The 16,595-nt window shown below is 40.2% G+C and overlaps 1 protein-coding gene across 4 annotated transcripts in view; it reads right to left on the bottom strand.

Moving 5' to 3' along the window:
• Positions 1 to 1,458: 1,458 nt before the first annotated feature.
• The window catches only part of hcfc1b (host cell factor C1b), a 30,234-nt gene continuing 15,097 nt past the window's right edge, over positions 1,459 to 16,595 (bottom strand). For 2 of the 4 annotated variants that reach the window (XM_080444413.1, XM_080444411.1), the window contains exons 15-33: positions 16,339 to 16,462; positions 16,131 to 16,216; positions 13,275 to 13,416; positions 12,893 to 12,990; positions 11,931 to 12,020; positions 11,381 to 11,476; positions 10,401 to 10,496; positions 9,850 to 9,945; positions 9,405 to 9,471; positions 7,510 to 7,643; positions 6,807 to 6,986; positions 5,838 to 6,033; positions 5,320 to 5,454; positions 4,640 to 4,842; positions 4,390 to 4,497; positions 4,060 to 4,245; positions 3,187 to 3,484; positions 2,767 to 2,815; positions 1,459 to 2,338 (exon numbers count right to left, since the gene is read on the bottom strand). In XM_080444413.1, the coding sequence (XP_080300539.1) occupies positions 2,299 to 2,338; positions 2,767 to 2,815; positions 3,187 to 3,484; positions 4,060 to 4,245; positions 4,390 to 4,497; positions 4,640 to 4,842; positions 5,320 to 5,454; positions 5,838 to 6,033; positions 6,807 to 6,986; positions 7,510 to 7,643; positions 9,405 to 9,471; positions 9,850 to 9,945; positions 10,401 to 10,496; positions 11,381 to 11,476; positions 11,931 to 12,020; positions 12,893 to 12,990; positions 13,275 to 13,416; positions 16,131 to 16,216; positions 16,339 to 16,462 (2,424 nt within the window). In that variant the 3' untranslated portion in view covers positions 1,459 to 2,298. The remainder of the gene's footprint in view (positions 2,339 to 2,766; positions 2,816 to 3,186; positions 3,485 to 4,059; positions 4,246 to 4,389; positions 4,498 to 4,639; positions 4,843 to 5,319; positions 5,455 to 5,837; positions 6,034 to 6,806; positions 6,987 to 7,509; positions 7,644 to 9,404; positions 9,472 to 9,849; positions 9,946 to 10,400; positions 10,497 to 11,380; positions 11,477 to 11,930; positions 12,021 to 12,892; positions 12,991 to 13,274; positions 13,417 to 16,130; positions 16,217 to 16,338; positions 16,463 to 16,595) is intronic. The other 2 variants (XM_080444412.1, XM_080444414.1) reach the window with 2 other exon arrangements.

Raw genomic sequence — 16,595 nt, 5'->3', positions numbered from 1 at the left:
GAGAGAGAGAGAGGGGGGGTGGCTCTCTCAGAGAAAGAGGGAGAGAGAGAGATGTCAAGTCTCTCTTCCCACCGAAAATAGTAAATTAAATGTAAACTTTAAGGGTATCTCTATTTAGAGTCAACAATCTGCAGGGCAGGTAATAGTCCATCTATGATCGATATATCCATCTGCAAGGGGAGGGAATTCCCAAGGAGACGCGCGTTCATGCGCGCAGTCGACGAACACCAACACTAGCCACCACCTAAACACTAGCCCAGTGGTTCTCAACCTTTTCAAGCCACGACCCACCAAAATAATCATATTTGAACTGGAGACCCCCACAAATAATCAAACTGGGGACCCCCCACCCTGACAAGCATTTGGAATTGTAGGGAGTTGAGGCATTACATTTAGTTTGACTCTGTATATTGTGAAAATAGCTAATCTACAAGCTCACAATGCTTGTAGATCAGCTATTTTCACTATTTTTGGCCACTTTCTTATATTGACAATTTGGACAATATTTGACCAGTATTTATAGTATAGTTTGTTGATTACTTTTGATGCAGTAATGTTTTTTTTTTAATAGGTCTTAAAAGTTCTTAAATTGTCACTTTACTGTCATCTGTGGACCCCCCAAAAAATCATGTGGGGACCCCCCTGAGGGTCCCGACCCACAGGATGAGAACCACTGCACTAGCCAACACGCAGAGCTGCACCCACCCCTGTCACTGTACATGCAGGGATGGGCAACATAGAATATCTTAACTACTATTTATTTTGTATCAAAATAAAAAATAATACCAGTTAATACCAGAAATAACAGTGCAAAATAATGTTTTTAATTACCATAGGCCTACATGTATTTTGTATTTTAAAGAAATCACGCTTCTCAGAGATCTATTGTAAACTATTTGTAGCGCTATACGTACACACTCTGAGACTGCCTGGAATATATTACATAAAAGTGCTCGGATATTTTATGGTTCAAACCACTTTTGAGGGGTTAAAGTTAAAGCTCTATATTCTGTTCAGTAGCAGGGGGTCTCCCCGTCCATCCACCTCTTTAAAAAAACAAAAACAAAATTGGGGTGGGTCACCAATTTCACCTAGTCAGAACTCAGTCAGGAGAGAGAATTTATTTATCGGTTTCAATTTGAGTGTTCCAGCTCCAATTTTGTTCAACAAGGATTTTTTTTAATTGTAATTAAACAAAAATAAAAAATATTTATCATCTACAAGAAGATATTTTACAACAGATAAAAATATTCCTTTCTTTCTGCTCATCTTCCCTTCATCAGCTGTGTCACTACGGAGCTCCAGGGACAGATAAATTGTCAATAATAAACATAACCGTAATAAGAAATACAGATTAAACAATGAAAACAGCTTTATTGGAGAAAATAAACAAAAGACATCAGTAGAATCATCACTTTATATTATTAACCATTATAATAATAGATTCTACTCATGAACTTCAACCTGTCAAATTATTTATTGTAGAAAAATGATTAAAAAAAAAAAAAGAAGTAAACAACCAAGTCCCTCCCCCTCTCCCCAACCAATCATCCGAACAGAACTGTACAAAAGCACCCCATTGGTTGAAGAGAGAGCCAATTAGCCAAACAATCTTACTGAACAACCACTTTAATAAAGTCAATATTATATGAATATCAGCTTTAATAAAAATCAATACTGGTTAACACCCATCACCAAGCACACTGCAATGATGTCAAGAGACCGGATTGGTTAATTTTACAAAATATCAACAAGTCTGTTCTTTCCCTGTGGAATAGAGAGAAATATACCTCCATCTGTCTTGTCTGTCCGTCCAAGTGCAGTTTTGTCTTGTTTTGGTTGTGGGTTTAAATCCTGCTGTGTGTGTACGGTGTGTGTTAATGAACTTGAGCTGAACTGATTGACTTAACTGACCAGGAACACACTCTCACTGACACATACAGGCATATGTGTTGCGTGCGTACGCGCGCACACGCACGCACACGCAGCAACCAGTTGTATTTTGTCAAACATCTGAAAAGTGAAAAACTTCAAAACTGTCAATTTAACAAGGTGTCCATGGTGAAAGTGGGGGCGGGGGGTGTTTTGATAGGAGTTGGTTAATGAGCAGGCCACAGATTTCATTCATTTCCCAGTCAAGTCCTGGAGGTAATGGAGTTGATTCCCGGTATTAGATTTCTTACAAACAAGGGGGCTGAGGTTGTGGGTTCCACACTGTGCTGGACAGTGTGTGAGCGTATTGGTGTCGCATCCTGATGTGTGTGATTATTTGTGTTGAATTCAGACCTCAGAACTCCCCTACGGATCAGGTCTGCCCTTCTTTGGCGCAGTAGCTTTCCTGAAAGGGAAAATAAATATTATTATTAATACAATTATTATTAAAAAGTAGGCATGCTGAGACTGACAGACTCTGGTTATGCAGGTTCTATTTGTGCATTTACTATATTGTTCTGTTCTATGAATGTGCAATGAGTTAACCACTTGAACCCCAGCATACATTATTCTCAGGAGAACATAGCAGCATTGCTATTTTTGACAAAGAAATTTGGAGTAGAGAAAAATGTGTAATACAATTACAACTCAGGTCTGTTTTACTAAGAATAGAGGGTTTAAGTGGTTAATAAAAATGAAATGAGAAATATAACTATTATAATAGTATACCATAAGTATTACCATATTGTATAATGGATATGACTGTGCTGTATGATGTAGTACTGTTCTATATGAAGTATTACTATACAGTATGTTGTAGTACTGTTTTCTTACGTATCTGGAGACACTCCTGGTCGTTTCACTGCCGGCTTGACACCCGTTTCTATCAAACAGACAGACAGACAGATATAGAGAGTAAGACATATTGAGTAATATTACAGCAGCTATTTAGCAGCACTGTTATAGAGTTTACTTAGCATTTAGTTAGTAGTACAGTAGCAGTACAGTAGTAGTAGTCTAGTTAGCAGTACTGTAGGAGTATATTTAGTACAGAAGTAGTATAGCCAGTTTTAAAGTAGTAGTATAGCTGATTAGATAGTAAGAAACATACATCTGTGGATACCCAACTACCATTTTCAGCACACTACAACTACCTCTATTTGCTATCATCACTGCCTATGTGTAGTAGCGTACCAGTAATAGTAGTACTTGGTAGTTGCATAAGTACCAGTAGGATGAGCAGTTGTACTGTACCTTGAAGCCACCTGACTTGTGTGGCAGGTCCATAACCCTTCTCATTGCGTGCTGCGATCCTGAAAATGATGGCAGGTTTGGTTGTGTAATCGATGTGAGCGCTGGCCAGACTAGCGGTCTGGACCAGGCAGAGTGGTGTTTGACCACAGAACACTCTCATGAAGGCCAACTGGGCTGGGCCACTGCCCTGCGGCTTGTCAGAGTGAGGCGACTGAATGGCCAAGTACACAGAGTACTCTGTAATTCTCCCTGAGGTCACTGACGGAGGCTCCCAAGTTAGATGGGCTCCTTCTGGGGTCTACAGGAGAGAATACATATCAAATCAACATTATTATTATAGTTGCAATAGTAGTGGAAAGAATATTAGATATATTAGTAGAAGTAATGGTGGTACTAGTACTATTGCTGCAACAGCCATGGTGTCACTCATCACAGTGACTTTTAACTGAATAACCCTGAAAGTAGACTGGCAATGTAATAGAAGTAGAACGTTTTATGTCTGTCAGAAGCCCCAATTCCACTGGCATATAAGCAGTGGAATTTCATGATATAGGCCCTTTAAGTTAGCTGAAGCTGTGAAAGTATTCTATAAATGCAGTGGAGGATTTCTGCTTGTTGCAAATACATGTTTTCCCATCCCCAAATGCCTAGTCTGATATGCTACAGACATGAATATAGTACGGTATATACTACATAATATAGTGTATTCTCCTTGGATTGGTCTCAGAAGCAGTAGCCAGGGAGTGCTTTGAAGACTTGACAATTATTGTGAAATATCATTTATGTTAAATTACATTGTGCAGCATGTATTAATTCAAACATTGAATGTTTGATGTTGAGGTAATAACTATAATCAGGTTATATTTTTCTTACCTTGCTAATTTTGACAGCACAAGGAGCTCCAGGGAAACCCGGCAGGCAGGTCTTGAAGGCCGCCACGTCCGAGAAGGTCCCACGCCCACAGATGTTAATACCAGCAACACGAAACTTATAGGCTGTACCGGGCTGTAACTCCACCTTCCTCATCTGACTGTAGTCTGGTACCGTTCCAGAATCATCCTGGAATAGATACAATATTAATCCATTATCTATATAGTCTGGAACTGAACCACAACCATTCTGGAATCGATACTTTATCAGCTCAGTAAGAAAATAAAAAGGACTTCATACAACAAAAAACTATTAGAAGATTAAGATTCTTACATCTGGGACATCGTCATCGTAGGGAACGTAGTAGTGTGTCACTACATGGTTGGTCACCTTGACAATGCCTACATCATACCACTGGTTCTCTTTTTTCACGGGGGGCTTCTGAACACACACACACACACACACACACACACACACACGTCAGTTGAAGGAAGAATACATTACTATTTGTAGTCATTATCATTGCAATTGTCAACATAATTATTATCATTTTTATTATTATCATCATCACCACTGTACTCACCCCAGTGGTAGTTGGGATGCCATTAGTGACCTCCACTTGTGGAGTGGTTGATTGGCTCTTGGCTGGGCTGGGCGTGGCCAGGGTCTGGGCGGTGCCAAAGGTGCTGGCCAATCGGGCCACAGCACTCGTGACGGCTGATGACAACTCATGGCTGTTGGTGTCACCTGATGGGTCGTTAAGACTGTCTGCTGGAGCAAGGCCCTCTGTGAAACATGGTGTAGGGGTAGACAGGTGTTTTATTTGGAATGTTTTCTACAAGAACTTTGATATGTATTATACAAACATGTTTTAAAAAAAATCAGTTATACGTTTTCAAGGATCTATTACACAAGAAGGCAAGTTAAATATACGTAAACAATGTTTTTAATGATTGGAGAACATTGTGATTCACAAATAAAAAGAAATACAATAATGCATAATTGTTATATATATATATATATATATATATATATATATATATATATATATATATATATATATATATATATATATATTGTTTTACTGAGGATTCTAGGGGTGAAATGCCTCTAGAGCTGCAAAGATAGTTACTATTATTATTATTCATTTACTGCTATGCTGCCAGTGCATGCTACTACCTCTACTACTGTTCATGGTAATCCTAAGACTACTGCAACTTATAGTTGTATTAATAATAATAATAATACTATTCCATTAGTTACCTGTAGGCATGCTGGAAGCTGCTGGCTGGCTGGCCAGCAGGAGCTGATTGGCCTGCAGCTGTTGTTGCTGTTGTACCAGCGCTGCCAACTCCTGCTGGGTCAGAACTATAGGAATGGTAGTGGTCTGGTCTCCATCTGCATAGAACAATACACCAGTCAAACCAGTCAGTAGATCAACTTTGAAGTCATTTTTCCGTTTCACGACTTGCACATGATTGAGTTTGTCCGTTAACAAAAATGTCTGTTAAAATGCATACATCAAAGGTGTGTTAGTGAAAGGTGGTATAACCCATTAAATACAGGAAAGCATCCGTGTCATTTTAGATTTGGGCTGTAGTATATAGCAACATACGTTTTTCTGAAAACTTTAAGGATTTAGAAGACATTTTTAGAATCGGCCTCAGGTCTAAATGGGATAATATACACAATAGCAGTTGTATTTTCACTACATCATTATTATTTAATCCAGCAGTGTGGAGGATAGACAGACATCAAAGGTATTAATATTTATTATTTACATGTGTGGAGGATAGACAGGGTGTTGCTAGCGACTGCATGCTGAGCAGCTTCCTGTGTCGTCGTGGAAACGGCTAGCTCCTCAGGTGTCAGTCCCCTGGTGACCATCAGGGTCATCCCCCCGGCAACCTGCTGCTCGGCCTCGGCGCTGTCTGATGACATCAGCTGCTGTGGCAGACCACTGTCTGTAGACTCCATCTGATCAATAATAACGGTCATCATTAGGTCTAGGTCACAATGATCACATAATCGCCTAATCGCGATTATTTGAGATAACCGCAATTATTTTGCATAATCGTCATAATCTTTTCCATGTTGAAAAATGTTCATACATTATCTACAAGCTTACACGTTGTAAGCTTGTAGATGAGCTATTTCCCCTACTTTCACTTTGTTTTAAAGTATAGAATTATTAAATATGTCAGTAATTTCTTGTATACTTAAGTTATCCGACCTGTGCAATGTTTGATTATGAAGCCTAAAAGTCAAACAGAAATTTTATATTTATCCTTAAGTTCCTAAGTTCAATTCATTCATTTTGTAATCATTAATCGTAATTATTTGTATGACAATTGATCGTCAACTTAAATTTTGTTAATATCATTATGCAATGATAATAATTACGACTACTAAATTGCACTTCGTAGAGTGCAGAACTACACCTACTGTAGGAGGCAGCGTGCTGTGCACATGCACAGTGCCATGTCCCCTTGGGGACAACAGTTACATGAATCCAGTGGGAAGTCACATAAGAAGCCATGGTCACCCCCACCACGCCCCCTTTTGGCCAATCAGTGAAAAAGGTTAGCGCGTTCTTCTTTGACCCTTATAAACCTTTTCACACAGTGTCATAGAAATCTGTTCATAACTTTCAAAACTATCCTGCTAACAAACACACAAATGGAATGGGGCAAAAATCATGAGTGACTAGAGAGCGAGCGAACGAGCGTGTGTGTGTTAGGTCTGTGTACCTGTTGTGTGTGTGGGGGGTGTGTATCCATCGGCTCCACATGCACCTGCAGCATGGAGGCTGATGATGACGTCACGGCTTCTGATTGGCTGTCTGTCTGCATTGGTTCCTCCTTAACCCTGATCATGGTAACGGTGCCAGTAGACACCGTCTTCTCCCCGCTGACCATGGACGACAGCTTCTACAGGTTTATGGAAACAGGTTGCCTGGTGATTACTGCCCCTATACTCGGTTGCACATCGTGCCGTGGACCAAAAATGGCCGATTTTACAAGCTCACGTGCGTGCGTGCGTCAACGCTTTGTGAGCAGGCAGATCTGCTATTTTTGGTGCCCGACACCTGCAACCGGCAACTGTGTATAAATCAGGCTTAAAGGGGAAATGTGTAATTTCCGATCTAGAGGGTGCTTGTGTTCATGTTCAACTAAAAACAACCTACTGTTCTACGACATGAATTATATCCGCTAATATCTCAACCATGAATTTTAAAGGTGTTCTGTGCGTGCCCCCCCTCCATTTCTATGAATTGCTTCTGTGGTTGATTTTTTTTTAAATATGTTGATTTATGGCTTATCAAACGCTTTTATTTCTTACATATTTTCTCAATGTATCCACGATCCACTGCAAAAAAATGACACTGAAAATATCGAATAGGAACTTTGGTGTTGGCGTAGAAAAAGATGTCCATGTAGCACGTATACTTGCCGGTACTGAGGGTCCGGGGGTGGGCGTCGACTGCGTAACCGTGGTAACAGCTCTAGTCTGACTGGCTGGGGTGGTGGATGAGGTTGGCTCTGTAGAGGTGTCTCCTTGTGAGTCATCACCCCCCTGCTGGGCTGCTGGAGGACACATTAGAACAACATGAATACATGCAAAATAGCTTCACGTGGTAAGACCCACAAAGGTCAGCATGTTCAGCATTTGCCAGAAAAAAAGGCCTGCAGGGAAGCTTTTGATTGGTTAGTTAGTCTGTAAGGTAAGTCTGTGGTTGGTCATTTCATACGGTATGTCTGTCGCACGTTTTTTTTTGTTTGTCTTAGGCTGCATTCCTTAACCACTTTTTGCTGTGCCTTGGACGTTAGATATGTATCCAATAGGCTCTATGAACAGCAGCCATATTGGAAAGAAATTGGGCCTCTTCTTACTTCCTTCCAGTGGTGGAAAAAGTACTAAGTAAGTAAAAGTATCAATACTGCAATATAGAAATACTCCGTTACAAGTAAAAGTCCAGAATTCTAAATTTACTTGAGTAAAAGTACAAAAGGCAAAAGTATTGGCATCAAAATGTACTTTGTGAGCTTGTAGATCGTCTATTTTCAAAGAGCCTATGTATAAAATAGGGCTAAAGTGGTTAATGTATGTTTTATAATATAATAATTGATACTGATCATTGTGCATGTTGACTCACTGGAAACACTCTGCTACACCAGTGGGTCTCAAAGTGTGGACCAGGTACACTCGTGGTTCCTTGAGGGGGTTCCAAATGGCCCCTTACGGGTGTGTTAACTCTGAGAGTGTACAAATGGATCCAAATGGACCCGTAAGGGGTCCATTTGTACACTCTCAAGAGTTATGGGGGTCCTTGAAATTAAAAGGTTTGAGAACCATTGTGCTACACAAATGGAACAGAGCCTTCCTTAGAATCATTGGTAACACCTGTTAAGGAAGTAAGGAAGAGGCCCAATTCCTTTCCAATATGGCTGCTGTGCTTATTTAGCTGGCTACTCCAAGACTGCATCTATATCTAATGCTAATAATATAGTAGTAAAAGTATTATTATTAATACTACCAGTGTTAGCATTACCATGAACAGCAGTAGGGGTAGTAGCCTACTGGCACCATAGAAATAAATATATAGAATTTCTTCTTCTTTTTTTTTACGATACTATCCTACTATAATAATAGTAACAAACAAATCTGTCTGTCATTCATCCATGTTGCCATGGTAACTGTGTATGGTAGCAGTAGTATGAAATGTTGCCATGGTAACTGTGCATGGTAGCAGTAGTATTAAGGGTTGCCATGGAAACAGGATGTGGTAGTCATAGATATAAAAGTATAGCTGGGTCATAAGCGCCCTACTTCCACGTTCACAGCCACCTGCTTTTCTGGGGGAGCTGATGATGCTTATTGCCATGGATACCATGACAGACTCATCCTCACGCAACAAATGAATGCACAAGCATTACATTTTAGTTGCCGATTATTTGTCATCCAAATATTTGCGATGAATTATTTAGGTGTTTTCTGGTAATGAATAATGGAACATATGAATACAAATTACATTTCTGTTTGCCATTTAAGCAGTGTAAACAAAACTGCACAGGGCGTGCCGCACGTAAAAGTGGTTAAAAGAGCACGGATGACAATGTCAAAGTAATTATGGAAATATGACACTTGTTAATTTCATCCAGCTGTTTTTACAACAGATGTATTGAAAAGATTCTAACTATTAGGCAAAAATAATTACGATCAGGCAATTATGTAATAATTGTGACAAGCCTTCCCCAATGTACTGATTACTTCTGCACAGAGTTGCTATGAGTGTAAATGTCCTTTCTATACATATTCCTACAGTATGGTTGTTGTAGTAGTATTACCTGATGCTGTGGTAGCAGTATTGGTGGTTCCAGTCTCATGGGTCTCACATGGTGGGTTAGAACACACCTAGAAAACACACACGCATGCAGTTAGACTGGTACATGATTAACATTAAACTGAGGATGGAGGCTCATTGTACAGGCCTTAACAAAGACTAATTTAATATAGGGATGCATAATATTGAGAATCGTCCATGAGCACTTTCGACAGATGCCATCACATAACATGTGTGTCAGCTGCAATGTATTTTTTTTAACCCTATATACAGTACACATCAGCTATTTTCCAAGAGTCTTGAAATAAAAAGAAACATTTTAACAACACAAATCTTGTATGGGGTCCCTGGCACTAAATATCTTCAGATGGGGGTCTGCGGCCAAATACATTAATTTGGGGGTTCTTAACATGAAAAGGTTTGAGAAGCACCGTTCTAAAGAATCTCACCTGGGGCTGGAGGGGTTGTCCCATTCCAGATGAGGCTGTGGTAGAAGTGTTGGTGGTTCCCGTCTCATGGGTCTCACATGGTGGATTAGAACACACCTAGAAAACACACCCATGCAATTAGACTGGCATACTGATTAACATTAAACTGAGGGTGGCGGCTCATTGTACAGGCCTTAACAAAGACTTCTTAATAGGGATGCATGACACTGATATTTGTCCATGAGCTCTTTCAACAGATGCCATCACATAACATCTGTATCAGCTGCAATTTATTTGGACCATGGTCACTATTGTCGCATTAGAAAGTTGGAGACAATCTGCTATTTATTTATTTTATCGTGAATTTCTTTGGAAATCTTTGAATATATATATACATGTTTAACTCAAATCTTTGCTTCTGGGGGCGAAAAAAAGTCAGATAAAGTTAGATATTATATCTATATAAAATAATGGTTATAGTAAAAAATCATCTAAATTGACACAGTATGCGTTTCTGGATTGAATGGGTTAACATGAAAAAGTTTCAGAAGCACTGTTGTAAAGAATCTCACCCGGGGCTGGAGGGGTTGTCCCATTGCAGATGAGGCTGTGGTAGAAGTATTGGTGGTTCCCGTCTCATGGGTCTCACATGGTGGGTTAGAACACACCTAGAAAACACACACACACACACACACACACACACACACACACGCAGTTAGACTGGTATACTGATTAACAGTAGGACAGTAGGCTGACAGGAAATGTGGAGAGAGATGGGGAGTGACATGCAGCAAAGGCCGTCGGGGCTCGGGACTCGAACCCACGACTCGCTGTCGGGCAACATTGAGCCTAGGTGCCTGGACCGCAACGCCAGCCGCCCAGGCCCTGTATATTATATTAACATTCTTATACTATACCACTATATACTATCTATTATTATTGTTGTTGTACTATATTATATTATTATATACTATCTTACACTATTATATTTACTATTATTGTTATTGCTACTACTTGTATCTCCCTCTCTGTCTCTCCCTTCTTCTTCTTTTTTTGCGCCGAAGCACAGTGAAACACCCCGTGATTACAAACTATCAGGGGATTGATCATACTGGAGATAAATATCCTGTGACAACTTCAAAAGGTAAGAAAAAAGAAATCGCTGGCAGTGGTTGCACGCAGCCAGAAATAAATCTGTCAGTGAAAGAGTTAAAATGAGACAAAGTGTTGTATTTCTAAAGCAATGGTTCTCAGTGCGGGGTCTGAGGGACCCCCAGGGGTCCTTGAGGGAGTTCCAGGGGGTCCTCAGCTAAATTAGTTAATATAGCATCAAAATCAGTTTAACCCTATATACAGTACACATCAGCTATTTTCAAAGAATCTTGAAAGAAAAAGAAAAAAATCTGTGAAACATTTTAACACCACAAATCTTGTATGGGGGTCCACTCCCTGGCACTAAATATCTTCAGATGGGGGGCCTGCGGCCAAATACATTAATTTGGGGGTTCTTAACATGAAAATGTTTGGGAAGCACCGTTGTAAAGAATCTCACCTGGGGCTGGAGGGGTTGTCCCATTGCAGATGAGGCTGTGGTGGTGGTGTTGGTGGTTCCAGTGTCGTGGGTTTCACAGGGTGGGTTAGAACACACCTAGAAAACACACACATGCAGTAAATCGGCTGTTATAGTTATAACAAGACTGAACTAACAGTAAAGTGTTGTTCTTTTTCACATTACTCAATATTCGCTCGTAATGTTCAAAGAACCGGAATCTTGGAATCTTGTTTTAACCCACTCGATATTTGCTTAGATTTTGGCGAATATCTCGCCAAAATATAAGCGTGTGATTAAAGGGATACTTCACTTTCACATAAAATAAACATTAAAAAAAAATATTAAAAAAAAATTAAAGAAGTTATGGCAAAATAAAGGCCCCCTCACACATTAGTAGGACACTCTAATGCATGAGGGGGCCATGAATTTTCCATTACTTTTTTCATTTATTTTTAATATATTTTTTAAATGTTTATTTTATGTGAAAGTGAAGTATCCCTTTAAGTGTGATTAACGAGCTAAGTGTGATTAACGAGCTAAAGAATCTCACCTGGAGGACTTGTCCCATTCCAGATGAGGCTGTGGTAGCAGTATTGGTGGTTCCAGTCTCATGGGTCTCACATGGTGGGTTAGAACACACCTAGAAAACACACACACATGCAGTTAGACTGGTACATGATTAACATTAAACTGAGGATGGAGGCTCATTGTACAAGCCTTAACAAAGACTAATTAATAGGGCTGCATAATATTTGTCCATGAGCAATTTCGACAGATGCCATCACATAACATGTCTGTCAGCTGCAATGTATTTGGACCATTGTCCCTATTGTCAGTGAGAAATTTGGATAATTGTAACTTGGTGATGGATTTCCCCTTCCTTGATCACTGAGTAGTCAAAAAATGTTGAACCTAAAAAAGAAGCCTTCAATTGTGAAGATGATTTCCATTTCCAGTGATGTGAAAGCTTGCCTTTTTGTTTTTTGCTAGTATAAGCTTGCCTCTATCGTCGTGGCTAAACCAGGAACAATGATGTCACTGTGAGTGAATTTTACTAGTGGTCTGCTACGGATGTGTGTGTAATAAAATGTGGTACCTGACATTGGCCTCTACATCTTCAGTTGTTTTTATACTATGTAATGCGTGTATATGTATTTTAGGATTTGATAAGACTTTAACATGAAAATGAGAACAGAGGCACACTGGACAATTCTTACCAAATTGAAACAATTACATTTCGAAAGCAGTGGTTCTCAGAGTGAGGGTGTTCCAGGGGGTCCCCAGTAGGCACGTAACGGTATACCGTATTACGGCGGTATAAACAGCCACAGTATTGATACCGTGAGATTTCCGAGCTCACAGTATTTATTTATTATTTTATGTGCATATGATGCGCAACTCCACGAGTCGCGAGACTCGTGATAAAATGAAACATTTCACTTCACGACCACATTAAGATCAGTGGTCAGTCACATAATCCAATTTCACAGTAACAGAGCTAAAGAATCTCACCTGGAGGACTTGTCCCATTCCAGATGAGGCTGTGGTGGCGGTGTTGGTGGTTCCAGTCTCGTGGGTTTCACAGGGAGGATTGGAACACACCGTAGTGGCTGGGCAGAGAACAGACAAACAGGTCAAACAAGTAATTACATAAATACTATAGGATGTCCAGTGGTTATTATTGGTTGTGTAATGTAATTGTGGGACGTCCTGTAGTTGCAATGCCCCTACTAACACCTAAACCCTGTGTTCATTTATACATTTTTTCTACGGTTACTTCAAGAAAGTAACCCTACGGGTCCATTTGGTTACATCTGTACACTCTCCGAATTAAATTAACACAGGTATTTTACAGTGGATATATGTTTGTTTTTCCAAGTGTAGCCCATATTACCCATCGTTTCACCATCTGTAGCTGTAGTAGTAGTAGTTGTCCCAGGCTGTTCGGATGTGGGAGATGCCATTATGGCCACAGGAAGGTCCTGAACCATAGGCTGGGTCTCAACTCCACTGGGAGTGGTGATAAGTGTCACTTGCTGGAGAATGAATGACATCATCATTTGTTTTTGGCATTCTACTCATTCTCTTTCCATTTTTCCAACAGCAGAATGAGATTAAGTACTTAGATCAGCAAACATAACAATCAACCAATAGTAAGCGATACAAGGATGAGATCCTAGATCAGCAAAATTCAAAGCAATGAATAGTAATGAATACATGGATCATTGGATCAGAGACATAGGGCGCGGTGCGTATCAGGTCCTTATTCTGCTCTGTCCAAGCTCTTATATCCTCACTTGAACATGAAATAGAAGACGGTCTACCATTTTGTCACTCAGTCAAGTCTCTTAAGGCCAATTTTGTGCTTGTAGCGACGAAAGTGAAAACGACAAAAATAAATGTTGTGACGTACCTCTGGAAAAATTCAATTGAAAATAAACTGATTGGTTGGGAAGATGAGGTAAGCTCTGCTACCACGGAAATGCGAAAGACCATATTCATTTCTTTGCTTACATTTTCTGGCGAAGCTGTCGGTAAGTCGCAGACAGTATGAATGAATGCTAAAAGCTCAGAACTTTATTCCTTCCCGAAGGAGATAGGAACTAGTAGGAGGCATCACTAAGTAGGTAGGAGATAAAACTCCTACCAGGAAGACTTTCCAAGCTGAACAGCATGAGGTGCGATTACCGCGTGATTTGGGACAGGACCGGTGATTTGGGGAAACCACGCCCCCGGAGAGCCGCTGGAATCCAAACTGCGCCCCTGACCGTCTCCATTGGCTGGCTGTTTCCACAATATCTAGCTGATGATGATGATGGTTAAAATACGCTATAATAATAATACCGAAAGAGTTTATGAATACGCTACTCCGTTTATATAGGTTAAAGGGTCTACACCATGAAAATCACTTTTTTCTTGGTTTTTTGTATTTTTTGGGGTCCCCAGTGTCTCTTGTACCCCAAAAAATGTTTTTTTTTTAAATTCAGTCATAGAGCATCGAAGTCCTGACGTCACTCGTTCATCCCCAGGTTTGCGGAAGTAATTTCTCTATGGAGAATAACATTGGGTCATCTTAGAATCGTCTCATATAAGAATTGTGGTCCAAAAATAAACACCGCGTGTCGGCGTTATTGTCAGGGAGGAGGTTCTGTATAGTTTATGATAGTCAGTCACTTATATTTGATACAGTCTGTTTCTGGCGAAAATGTAACTAATTTGGCGGAAGTAACATTAGCGTTTTCTCACCGTCAGTTGATGCTTCATATCCATAAGAGTCAACCCGCCGTGGTCATTTGTTTATTTTTGGAACACAGTTCTTATTTGACGCGATATTAAATACGTCTATGGGATTCAGAACGGGGGTGGAAAACTGCGAACCAGGTAGACAAACAAAGGATGTGTAAATGACGTCAGACTTCGGCGGTCTATTCCTTCTCATTTCATGGATTTCCAGAATGGGCGTGTCTGAACAGGCGATCTCAGAATGGAAATGTTTATGATGTCACAAACATTAATGATGGCAAACCCAATGTTAAATGAAAAGTGCCCGAATCGCTCCGAAACTTTTTCTACCCCCCCTAAGTGGGGGTCTACGAACAAATACTACGGGCTCGGATTTTGGCTCCGCCCCCCGGAAGTGGGTGAAACAGGCACCTCAAACACTTGGTGGAATTGTTCAAAAATGTTCAAAGTGTTTTTTTTTCGATTTTGTATTTTTCTTAGATGCTTCTTTTTATGCAGAATTTTTCCTTTTTTTTTTTTTTTTTAATAATTTTTATTAATATTTTTTTACAGAATTGCTCAGTAGCCCCCCCCTGCCCAAGAGGACGTTTTGGTATTGCAGCTGAAAGTGCTGTATAAGCCAGAGACAATTGACTTGAGTATATCTGAGTGATGATTTAGGCTCAAACCTTTTGAAAAAGGTTTGAGGGACATACACCATATGATATTAAATATCAAATATTTTTTTTAAATTCATGGTGTAGCTCCTTTAATAATTGCTTCACTGCTGGCTATACCAAAAGAGTAAATAGATGGAGACGGCCGTCTTGTGCATCCGTTAAATACGTTTTAACAATATAATTTATTTTTATTTTTATATGAATGGAGAAGTGATTTTAGACTGCGAGCAGCTTTGTTAACCCCCGCATCCCTGTGATAATGATATATGTTAAAATACGCTTTACAGATGCACAAGACCTTCTATTTATAAACTCTTTGGATAAAGCCAGCAGAGAAGCAATCATTATAACCTATATAACACAGACTAGCGTATTTTGACAGCAACAGGAAACAGCCAACCAATGGAGACGGTCGGGGCCGCGGTTTGGATTCCAGCGGCTCTCCTGGGGCGTGGTTTCCCCAAATCACACATGATTACTCCGCCCCTCCAGCTGGCAATATTAAGCCCCTAAATGGGAGGGGGCGTGTCAGCTGCGTTCATGTCACCAGAAATCGATGTCGCTTAACATGACCCTTCAGAGCAATTCACATCCCACTTCTCTAAACAACATTTATTGCTTTCCTCTCTCCTTGCCTTGTTTCTTCTAATACGCAAGGAAAGAATGCAAGTGTTGAAAATGAGGATTTAATTTAAGGACCTGAGACACACCCATAGTGTACAACCAACCCAATACTGTGATCCTAGAAATATAATGGGGGGGAGGAAGAGACAGACCCAGAAGTAGTAGGAGACAGAGGAGTATAAGTAGGAGAAGGAGAGGTGTGGTGGTGGTTTGGGTGTATGTACCTGTGTGCGTGCTGTGGTCACCGGACTAGCCAGCATAGCAGTAGTTGTTGTTAGGGTATTGGAGACTGTTCCCATGGTACTCACACCTATACACAAAAATGTGTTATTACAATACTTGCAGAGTATTTACACTGTATTTATATTAATTATTCAGTATTTGAGAGAAGACAACACAACAGCACACATTTACAACACACAACCTGCTTACCTGTGTTGCCCTTGACGACCATGACAGTTGGTTTGCCAACAGTAGGTGACAGTCTGACTCCACCCACAGGGACTGTCCTCAGAATGGTACCAGGTTGTCCAGGACCAGAACCCCTCAGAACCACCTACAGACAGACATGTTTGATACTGGGGCTTTGTTTTTATGTATAGAAAGTATGTATGTATGTATGTATGTGTGTGTGTGTGTGTGTGTGTGTGTGTGTGTGTGTGTGTGTGTGTGTGTAGAGCTTGGTTTTG

This window comes from Gymnoscopelus braueri, assembly GCF_963280865.1.
Source record: "Gymnoscopelus braueri genome assembly, chromosome: 12".
NCBI classification, from domain to species: domain Eukaryota; kingdom Metazoa; phylum Chordata; class Actinopteri; order Myctophiformes; family Myctophidae; genus Gymnoscopelus; species Gymnoscopelus braueri.
The sequence above is the reverse complement of the archived record's forward strand: the minus strand, read 5'-3'. Positions and strand labels throughout refer to the sequence as shown.